The 10,998-nt window shown below is 44.8% G+C and overlaps 1 protein-coding gene across 1 annotated transcript; it reads left to right on the top strand.

Annotated features, from left to right (window-relative positions):
* The first annotated feature begins 1,695 nt into the window (after positions 1-1,695).
* Klf6 (KLF transcription factor 6) lies at positions 1,696-10,505 on the top strand. The gene is made up of 4 exons (XM_076831620.1): positions 1,696-2,033; positions 4,832-5,405; positions 6,764-6,887; positions 7,379-10,505. The coding sequence occupies exons 1-4, from the start codon at positions 1,830-1,832 to the stop codon at positions 7,428-7,430; spliced, it is 954 nt and encodes a 317-aa protein (XP_076687735.1). The 5' UTR covers positions 1,696-1,829; the 3' UTR covers positions 7,431-10,505.
* Positions 10,506-10,998: the final 493 nt, after the last annotated feature.

The following is a 10,998-nucleotide window of genomic DNA, read 5'->3' as shown; positions in this document are numbered from 1 at the left end:
AGGACACAGGTCATCTTCTTCACAGATCCTATGTAGTAGGTACAATAAAATAATAATTTTACAAAACTTTGATTCACAAAGGTACCTAACTAGAGCCTTATGTGCTCATAATCCTGCCATGAGTCTGCTCTAATCTTTTAAAATTAAATATAGAAAGTCCTCTAAAATTATCATATGTATTTTAAAATGTTTAAAAAATAGTGTCCACTAAACACTATTTTTTTAAATGAAAACTATAAAAGTAGTCGCAATTGTTTTTCATTTTGAATTTTTGAATTTCATTTTGAGTTGAAATTTCAATTTCATTTTGAAATGTCCATCCTTCATGTTTTGGAAATTGTTCTTGAAAATGAATATTAAATATAAGAAGCCTATATATATATATATTTAAAAAAAGACAGAAAGAAAGAAAAGAAAAAGAAACCACATTGAAAGCCTCAACCTTACCGAAATTGTTTATACATTCATGGGAAACCCTCCTTGTTAAGCTTGGTGAGGAGGGTGCCTTCCACAAGATAAACAAACTTCTCCCAATTAGAAGCAGAGGACAGTCTTTTCTTAGAATCTGAGTTATTCCACAAGTACCAAGAAAAACAACTTACGGATCCCTGGTTTTCAAACTTTAACTGGCAATAGAATATTGTGGGGAGCTTGTTAAAAATCCGTAGTTTGGGGGTGGGACCTTAAAAATTATACTTCTGACATATTTAGAGGCAAAATTTGGTCCACAGAATTTCAGTGTATGGTAGTACCCCCTTTCCCGGAGGCCAGGCAAGTACTATACCTCCGGGTACTCAGGGGTGTCCCCCAAGCTTGAGCATGAAAGCAGACAAAATAGGAACCCAGGAGATGCGGTACCACGGAACCCTCGCCCCAAGTCCCAGGGTAAGGGGGACTCCATGCGCCTAAGGTCCCATCTGCCCTGCCCTACCGTCCGACCCTTCACCACACCTGTAGGGCCCGGGCCCACTGGCCTGTGTGTCTCTCCCACGGGTTATGCTGAGGGATGGAGGGGACAGAGGAGGACAGAGAGAGAGAAGGGGGGCAGAGGAAGACTGGAGGGCCCCGAGAACACAAAGAACGCCACAGCCCTGAGTACCGAGGGGATCAATGGGATGGAGAAGGACAGGGCGGCGGGAAGTAGGGGACCGGGCAGCTGGCCGAAAGCGGCGTGCCTGCAGGGGTACTTTGCCGGAACAGGGACTAGCGCGGTGGCGGGTCCTGGTCGGGTGACCCGGACCTGACCAAGGTGGCGGGATCAGACCGTAGAACTCGGCCGGACGACCGAACTGGTGACGCCGGCCGGCCGGGTTCCTCGGCCCGGCCGCCCCAGCCCCGCTTGCGGGACTGCGGCGCAAGCCGCGCACCTCCCAGCGCCGACTCCTTCGGCGCGAGGCGGCCCGCGCCTTATATACCCTGCTAAAAATAGCCTGCGAGGCCCCTTTCCAATCAGAGCGGGCAGAGTTCGAATTGAGCCAATGGAGAGGGCTGTGTTGGAGAGGCTCGGTCACGCCAGGCGGGGCCGCTGTGTGTCACCACCCGCGATTGGTCCGAGCTGACATCATCTGCGCGCAGCCCCCGGGCCGGGAGCGGCGGGATTGGGTAGCGCGCGGGGCGGGCGCGGGGCTAGTCACGTGGGGGGAGGAGGAGTGGGGGGAGCCAGGCGGGGGAGGAGGGGGGTGGCTGGCAGCGGAGCTTTGAATAGGGAAGTTTTGCAGGGGTTACGTTTGCAGTCAGTCCGGTGTTTGCAAATATTGTGTGGGCTCCGCGCGCTGCGGGCTGCGGGAGGGTCCGGACCGGGCGTCTGATTGCCGTGCCATTGAGTTTGCATGAAACTTTCACCTGCGCTCGCGGGGAGAGTTTCGGCTCCGACTCCAGACCGCACACCTCCCTGTTTTCCCGACAGCGGGGACTGTCTTTTCCAAACCGACATGGATGTGCTCCCAATGTGCAGCATCTTCCAGGAACTCCAGATTGTGCACGAAACGGGCTACTTCTCGGCTCTGCCGTCCCTGGAGGAATATTGGCAACAGGTAAATAGAGATTTTCACGTGCCCGGTGCGCCGAGGAGGGAGTGCGCGGAGGCACAGGCAAGATGGTGTGTGCTTGGAAGTGCATCTTTTTATGATTATTATTATTGTTAGTGTAATTTTTAAAAAATTAAAATAATTATTTTAAAATGTCCTTCTGCTGCCTCCGGTGTGGAAGGCGCTCTAAAAGGGGCCTTGTCCAGCGTGGAGCAGAGTTGTCATTTGAGTAGAGCGGAGCCGCGATTCGTTGTTCCCAGTGTTTTTGCCGTTCCGGAGCTTCTGAGCAGCATCCATCCGAGGGGAAACCCAAACTCCTCGGCCTGATCCCGGCCCGAGCCCTTGGCACAAGTTTGGGGCTTGTAGCAGGTCCAAACTCCACAGCTGGACCTTGTCATATGAACGAACTTGTCTTGACTGCCAAGGGATTTTTTTTTTTTTTTTTTGGAAAGGGATTTTGTTTTTGTTTTGCTTTTTAGTGTTTGTACATACAGTTTTTTAAATCTAAAATTTTGCCAGCGAAACGTAGACCAGGTTTTTTCCCCCTCCCTCTAGGCTATTTTCAGTTTCTTTTCCCTCTTTGGATTTCTTAACATTTGCCTAGGTCTGCCTTATTTTTCTTACCTGCTTCTCTTGTTTACCAGGGGAAGAGGGGGGTGCTGTTTGCACACCAGTGACTTGTCAGTCATATGACAATGAGCCCGTCCTAGTTGCTTCAAGTCTTAGTTTGGGAAGAGCCTCGGTTTCCGGCATTTTGGTGGATGGGAAATTTGGGCATGGGAAATTGGAGAAACTTAATATTTTCCCGTTCTGATTCTTAGGATTGCTTGAGGGATGAGAGCCTCTAACACTTGACCCATTGTTTTTAAAAAGATAGAAAGAGGGTTTGGTGTTGCCTCTCTGCCCTGCTGTGCTGTTTGTTTTTTGTCACGAAGTGAATTAGCAGATCAAATGTATTCTGTGGATTTCAAAGCCTAGAAAGCTTTGAAGAAGGATGAAATGCAAAGCTTTGCACCCTTCTCATGCCTGCTTAATTGTTCCCGATCCTCTCCTGCCTCCTTTTCCCTGGTCCCCCTCCCCCCTTTTTCCTCCTCAAAGAAGCTGCTCCCTAGGACGTGATTGAAATTGATCTAAGTAGTTTCCTTCGGGCATTTGGGATTTGGGCAACTAGCCAGACTTGGCTCCTGGTGGCCTTCAGAGGCTTTTAAACTCTCAGAGAGCTTCCTTCAGATCTCTGGTGCTCATCAGCATAATGGAGATTTTAAATTGGCTAGATTATTAAAGTTTAACAAGATCTCAATAAATGTGCTTTTCTTTTTCTTTGGAACAACAATAAAATGTATCGCCGCCTCTCTTCAGAAAACCATAGTATGCATTGCAACTCAGACATCTAATTTTAGGGGGAAAGAGAAAGAGAAAACAATGCCCCCCCCTCCTGGCTTGCTCATGCTTGCTGCATGAAGAGTCTGCGGGGAGGGGGAAGAATGTGCCTGTATCATGACAGGAGGCATATCACTAAGTAAGCTAGAGCCTTTGAGTAGCCTGTACTCAGGATGGCCCGTGTCCCCAAAATGATTTGTTGTAAAAAGCAGTTTGGTGTCAAATTTTAAATCTGTAGACTTGTCAGTAGCACAGACAACCTTATATGGCCATGCAGGCAACCTAGTGAAAATCAGGGCAGACATAATTTAATCCTAAAATGTTTCCTACCATTTTTCTTTTCCAGTGGCTAGAAAGTTTGAAATGGTGGGGAGAGGGGATGCTGATCTCGGCAGTTGTAGCTTCTTGAAAGGTTGGTTGTGGGGCTGGGGAGGGGCACCCTGTCCATGACACACTGCATGTATATTTGAACCGGGCCCTTATTTGGCTGCTGGTCAGAATTTCAAAAGGAAGTCTCCTTTGGCATTGCGTGAAAGAAATAGGAGTGATGACTCATACAGTTGTACTCTTGGCCAGTAGATAAAGTTCTTGTTCATTGTGGGACTCCCAGCAGGGCCGTGGAGTAATTTCCCCCTTGCATCCTTTACAATAGCAGATGGCCATTCTGGAATTATTCCTCCACTCCTGTTGCTGAAGTCTCTTGTTTCCCTCTGACCACTGTAGAAGTAATTAAAGTTTTGTGGCATACATGGCCCTGCATTTGGGAATGGCATTCTTTGAAAACATACTAGGTCTCTGCTACACAGGAAATGGGTGGTTTCTCTGCAACTCCATTGAAGTCCCTGAATGCAAACGGCTAGTTGCTGTCTCCTCTCTTGAGTGTGGTCCTGTGTTGTCAGTTGTGTCCCTAAGGGGGTCCATCAGAACACTCTGTGTGCTGTGCAGTCTTTTCTGTCTTGTGTGGATACTTGTGGCGTGTGAAAGGTGGATGGCTGGGGCTTTCCTTAGCACACATGGTTCTTGAGAATGTCAGAGAATCTGGTTAAACCTGTTGGGGGGGTATGTGTGGCTGATTTTCTTTGTGTGGTTTACTGGGAGACTCATTAGAAATGTCAACACTTGTAACTATAACAACAAAACAGGCTTAGTGATCATCACTCCTGTGGCCGTTGGTCTAGCATTGGGGAAGCCTAGAGAGGTTTCACCCTCTGCATTTCCTTCTGATTGTTACCATTCCTAGAAATGAATTTCCTCTAACTTTCATAAGGTCACAGATTCTGATTACAGAAGGTGTTCTGCTCATAGTGAGTGACACTGCCACAGCTTACCTGTCCTTTGTTCTTGCATGTTTTGCAAATGTGCTTTTGGTTCCAGTCTTGGTAGCCTTATCAATCACGTGCCTTCTTTCCGTTCATTTTGCACAGACCTGCCTGGAGTTGGAACGCTACCTCCAGAGTGAGCCCTGCTATGTTTCAGCCTCAGAAATCAAATTTGACAGCCAGGAAGATCTGTGGACCAAAATCATTCTGGCTCGGGAGAAAAAGGAGGAATCAGAACTGAAGATTTCTTCTAGCCCCCCGGAGGACACTCTGATCAGCCCGAGCTTCAGTTACAACTTAGAGACCAACAGCCTCAACTCAGATGTCAGCAGCGAATCATCTGACAGCTCAGAGGAACTTTCACCCACTACCAAGTTCACCTCTGACCCCATCAGCGAAGTCTTGGTCAATTCAGGAAATCTGAGCTCCTCTGTAACGTCCACACCTCCTTCTTCTCCAGAACTGAGCAGGGAACCTTCTCAACTATGGGGTTGTGTGCCTGGAGAGCTACCTTCACCAGGGAAGGTGCGCAGTGGGACTTCGGGGAAGCCGGGTGACAAGGGTAGTGGTGACGCCTCTCCAGACGGCAGGAGGAGAGTACATCGATGCCACTTTAACGGCTGCAGAAAAGTTTACACCAAAAGCTCCCACTTGAAAGCACACCAGCGTACTCACACAGGTCAGTCCCCTCATGGGACCTGGGAGGTCAGCCGCTGCGGGGCGCCACTGAATTGCACCAGCCCTGGGAGGGAGCCAAGGCTCATCAAACAAATTCTCACTTCCTAAATTCTGTTCACCAAAGACTTGGTTCTCTTTGGAGTTCAGAGTAGAATCTTACAGGATGGACAATGGAATCAAATGAGTGGTTAATACTTTCAGATTAAGCAAAGCAAGAGGCTAGATGGTATTTTCCATGGACACCCAAACCTCCACCCACTCAGAAATCCAGTTGGTCAAGGTCCATGGTGCTCATTGTACCAGTGTACATGTTATGTTGGGTTGCTCCTCATTCTTGGAATGAAATTCCAGGAACAGGACAGAGGGTCCCTGGGCAATGTGGAGTGAATTAGTATTGATGATGATGGTGTGAGGTCTGAGTGATACCTGTGTGTTCTGGAAGCATCAGTATTGATCAGTGGTGTTTATTGAGAATATCTTTGTGTCATACAGCCTTTGTTTTCTGATACCCCTTAGCTCAGCAGTGACTTCTTAATGAAACCCCACAACTTAGATGAAAGGTCTACAAATAACCTTGAGGATGTTTAGGGTCACTGGTGAAGAGTCACAGACAATTTTGAGCTGGGAATGTTCAAGTGCTATGAATTCTTATCTTACCAACAGGAGAGCAGATTGCTGGGAGATGAAATCAGGGTCTTGAAAATCAGGCTTAGTGATAGAGCTAAGAAGGGGACATGAGGAATCTGTCCCAGATTTACTTTAGCTTTCCTCTTTATTTTTTTTATTCTCAGCACTTTTATTGAACTCATATTTATAATTTGACCAGGCAATGAAGTCAACTTGGTCATTTGATTGCCATTTAGAAAGTGATTCTGAAGCCTTGGAATGAGATTTTCCAGAAACTCATGACTTCAGTGTTGTAGACTATAGAAGGTCCCAGAGGAAACTACAGAGACTCATTCCGTGGGGAAGTGAGTAAGGAACAAAATAGTGCTGGAGGGAAACAGTTTCCATGGAGAAAGCAATAAAACTCTGCCCTGCACAAGGCTGTGGGACCAGTGGGCTGACACTTCACCTCCCAAGTATTTCGCCAGCCTTAGTAATTGTCATTGTTATATGTTGACTTGGATTTTGCTAGCATGGCCTTGGCCAAACCTGGATCCCTGAAACAACAGTTAGAAGCCTGAGGCTAGGTCAGGAAAAAAAATCTGTTTGTTCCCTTTAGAGCTCCAGGTATGGTCCCTAATTGAGGGCCCTGGGACTCTGAGCTTTCCTCCCGCCACCACATGTGTTGTCGAATGCCCTCCCCTCAGCGTGTCAGTGAAGTCATGGCGCGCTTGTCATGTGCTCTCTTCCCAGGAGAAAAGCCTTACAGATGCTCATGGGAAGGGTGTGAGTGGCGTTTTGCAAGAAGTGATGAGTTAACCAGACACTTCCGAAAGCACACCGGTGCCAAGCCTTTTAAATGCTCTCACTGTGACAGGTATGTGCATGAGGGCTTCCCTGGAAAAGAAACCTAGGGCTTTGTGAGTGCCATGACCAGAGCAGGGTGGGTGTTCCTAGACCTTTGAAGGAAGCCCACAGTTTCCTGCCATTGGTTGACATTTCTTTTTAAGCCTAAGGCTCTTTAGAAAGCCCCTGGTGTCTGTGAACAGTCCATGTTAGGAAGCACTGTACTAGATGTACATGAGCACAGAGTGACTTCATGTGTTCTTAAGAATTGGCCTGCAACAGTTTTCAACTTCAAAGAATTAGAAATGAGGTTAGTTTAGATTTTCCAAAGAACTCCTGATTGGAGACCTTCTTAGTTTGCCTTCCCAAAAGTTAGGGTTTCCTGTCCCTGAACTTGGAGGCCATCCCACCTTTCCCTCCAGAGGGGTCAGATTGGGTAGTACAGGAGAATGAGTGAGACCTTTGGTGTATAACACAGCCAGGGAGGAAACCTAACTTTTTTGCTTCTGATTTACCCTGCAGGTGTTTCTCCAGGTCTGACCACCTGGCCCTGCACATGAAGAGGCACCTCTGAGGGAGCAGAGGGGTGATTCCTGTAGGCTAAAAGGCTTCCAGGCTGAGAGAAGGCCGTGGAAGGAGGGATGCGTGTTCCAGCCAAAGCATGCCATTTTGCACCTATCCAGTTGCCTCCAGGGCCTCTCTTTTGAAGGTCTTTTGAGGGCTAAAAAAGTCATGTAAGAAGCAGCATAGCACCCATGGTGCATGGTGTTTGGGTGACCCTGGACTCGCCACTGGTACCTAACCTTCTGAGAGGCTCCTGAGCCTTTGCTGTGAGCATGCGCACTGAGAATGTTAATGGTTGGGTTGACTGTATGTTGAGGATCTATTACTGACTGTGTGATGAGGCAGACTTTTTTCCCCTTGTGGTAGCAAAACTGCAAGAGATGGAAACAAAAAGTTGTTTGAATGTTTTGTGTGTAAGGAGTATACCATGAGATGAGACGACCACCAATCATTTCCTGGGGGGTGTCTGCACCTTAGAAAAAAAACAAAAAACAAAGAAAAAAAACAAAAAACAACAAAAAAAAAAAAAAAAAAAAAAGGAAGAAGAAGGAGGAAAAACTTGGAGGGTGGGAGTGGGAACTCAGGACCCCAGAGCAGAGGGTGGTATGAGCAGGGGGAGCCCTGTCCCCCTTCCTGTGTGAGAGGAACTTATGGTGTCTGGTGCAGCTATTAAATGTGCAATGTGTCAAGTAGCTTGTTTTACTTGCTACAACAGAGCTCATTTGTAACCCATTGTATAAGCTGTATTTACAAATATAACGCAATGATAATTTTTTTCCTTATAATACAAAAAGTCATGCATGGTCTGGGGAACTATATGCTTTTCCATTTTTAAATCCGGACTGCAATCTCAATTTCAAATAACAAGCAGCTCAGATACAATTTGTCTAGTACAGTGATCCCTAGCTACCTGGGCCTGGCAAGACATGATTTTCCCCTTTCTATTTTGTAACACTCCCCTTCCAAAAAGGTTGTGCAGCTGAGGATTATTTTTTAAATGATTCTGAATTTGAATTAACTTTTTGGAGAATTTTATGATGCCCTTTGAAGAAACTGGACATGTGTCAATTGTCTAAAGGCTGGGGCTGGAAATTGCTGGTCTAATGTTACATTAGGCTGAGAATCTACAATTTTTCTTAGATGGGTGGATAGAACCACTAAAGCTTGGAAACTTTTCCCATGCAGCTGTGTTTCTCTTATTTATGCCTTGAGGACTCATTCTGGTTTTCTAGCTGTTAATGCACTGTTGACCTTCATAATGGTGCCTTATGCAAGTGACCCCTTATGTAGGGGTCTCATACAGGGGTGTGGGTGACGCATGCTTTATTATGGCTCTTTCTTCACCTGGCAGTGTACTGTATCAATGTATAATAGGGAAAAAAGAAAAAGAAAAAAAATAATAAACCTCTTTTAAGGTCCTCCTTCACAAAGACAAATAGATGCGAACTCTCTTGACATGTCAGTATTCGTTCAATATTTAGACAACTTGACCGTCAGTGTTAAAATGGAAAAAAAAAAGAAAGAAAAACTTAAAAACTAATGCTAATTGAAAAACCTGACCAATTCTGCCACCTCAAGACTTTCACATAGACCTTGCACAACAATTGTATAGATTACACACCGGCTGTATTTAATATGTAATGTTTTCACACATATTAAAGATACAGAAGTATAAAAAATGTCAATGTATTTGCTTAAAAGGCACAAGTTTCACATATCTATCTAGCTATCTGTTGGTAATGCAGAAAGTATGCTACTTTTTTTTAAAAAAAGTGGGCAGAATTCTTGTGTATGTATATCTGTGTGTATAGTATGTGTATGTGTGTATATATATATATATATATATATATTATATATATATATAGATAATATATAAATATTTTTTTTAAGGAGAAACTAGAATGTTTAGCTAGAAAATTCTACAGCCTGTGAAGAAATATTTCAAAATGGCCATAAAGGAGGTAAAAATGAAAACTATAACCTAACTTTTATAGAGGCTTTATCTTTAATTTAAAGATTTGCTGAAGACTCTCTTGGCATTGAATCTATTCCAAACTGCTGACGTTGCTTGCCACTGTCAGCGAGGCTGGAATTAAACACCTTTGGCCATTCACAAGAGGCAAGAACAGAATACCAGCACACCATTTGGACTCAGACACACCAAGGTTTTGATTTGAATTTCAGCCTTATTAGAAGATCTAACCTAAGAGTAAGCTAATCACAGGGATTCTTTTTTAGAACACTTTTTATGCAGATGAAACTATTTTTTCCAGCATGTAGATTCTCCCATTTTCTCCAAGGAGTAATTTCCCCGAATTGGCATACCACAGCACTGACAGCTGATGTTTCTTCCAGCTGCTAGCCTGTGGGTGTGGATCTTTTCTTTTTGTGTACACACACACACACACACACACACACACACACACACGAGTCCGGCTGGGCTGGTATTTTGTTTTCTCTTCCTGGAAATGAGCAGTACTTAAAGCTCATATAACTGGTTTTTTATCTGGGCTGATGAATACATTTACCTAAAAACTTCTTTAATTTTGCTTAGGGGGGAAATGCACTTTTCATTTGGCAGTTCAAAATCCAAGCATTTGATTTGCTGGGTTTTGGAAAACTCCTTTTTTGGCCCTGCTGTGTGCTTAGCCATAACAATTCCATTAAGCAAGAAGGTAAACAAAAGACAAAAAGAAACTTGCACTGGCTTGTCTCACTTATGAAACACCATCAGAGTTGTTTGACAGGGTGGGGCTGAGTGCCATATATGTCAATGCCTGTAATTTTCATAATAAGCAAGTACATAAAGAAGTACATTCTGTTCAGGTGATAACTGAGCCTCAATCAAGCAGAAACTTTTTGCTTGAAATTAAAAAAAAAATTTCTATTAGTGAAATTTCTTTTTGTTGTTTTATGTTTTTTGTTTGTTTTTTTTTTTTGAAGCACCCTGTTATCTAAAGAATCTTTGTAAGATTTTTGTAAAATTTTGTTTTACAAGATTTTATTTGAAATTGTTTTTTGCAAGATTGTTATATTTCTGTATGAATGTATTTTTTATTGGAATAACATAAAAGAATTCTTATCAGCATCTGAGTCTGGTTTTTTTTTCAGGGTGGGAGGGAGGGGGTTGTTGAAGTGAATTCCTGCTGCATTGCTCACCCTGGCTTCCTCTGGGGAAACTCCATTGTGCAATTCTGAGAGCCATTTGCCTACCTCGGTGCCTTCCCACTTAATTCCCACTGTCCCGGGAGCTGGGGGGAAGTGGCTGGTAATGCTACCCTTGAAATGCACTGAATGCTCCTCCAAATTCTGATCAGAACAGCCCTGGGTTCTGGGATGGAGTAGGAAGACTCTTGCTGCATTTCATCTTCCTGTCATACAATCTAAGGGACTGTATAGCAGAAGTATTGTCTGCTCATTGACAAATTCTAGTGGCTCTCTTTCTACACGTTCCTGCTCCATCCAGCAATCCTGTGCAGGTAGCGGTTAGAACTAAATTCCTCCTTCCGGGGCCCATCCTGGCCACGTATCTGGCAGAGGTGTGTCTAGAAAGGGTAAAGGTGCTGGGGTTTGACAGA

Source organism: Callospermophilus lateralis, chromosome 13, assembly GCF_048772815.1.
Source record: "Callospermophilus lateralis isolate mCalLat2 chromosome 13, mCalLat2.hap1, whole genome shotgun sequence".
Taxonomy (NCBI): Eukaryota; Metazoa; Chordata; class Mammalia; order Rodentia; family Sciuridae; genus Callospermophilus; species Callospermophilus lateralis.
The sequence above is the reverse complement of the archived record's forward strand: the minus strand, read 5'-3'. Positions and strand labels throughout refer to the sequence as shown.

What these genes read in the sequence shown, in the direction of transcription:
- Klf6 (XM_076831620.1), top strand. Translation starts at nt 1,830, where the DNA reads ATGAAACTTTCACCTGCGCTCGCGGGGAGAGTTTCGGCTCCGACTCCA. An exon ending in TGGAGGAATATTGGCAACAG is followed by an intron (nt 2,034 to 4,831) that starts GTAAATAGAGAT and finishes CATTTTGCACAG; the next exon opens with ACCTGCCTGGAGTTGGAACG. An exon ending in ACACCAGCGTACTCACACAG is followed by an intron (nt 5,406 to 6,763) that starts GTCAGTCCCCTC and finishes CTCTCTTCCCAG; the next exon opens with GAGAAAAGCCTTACAGATGC.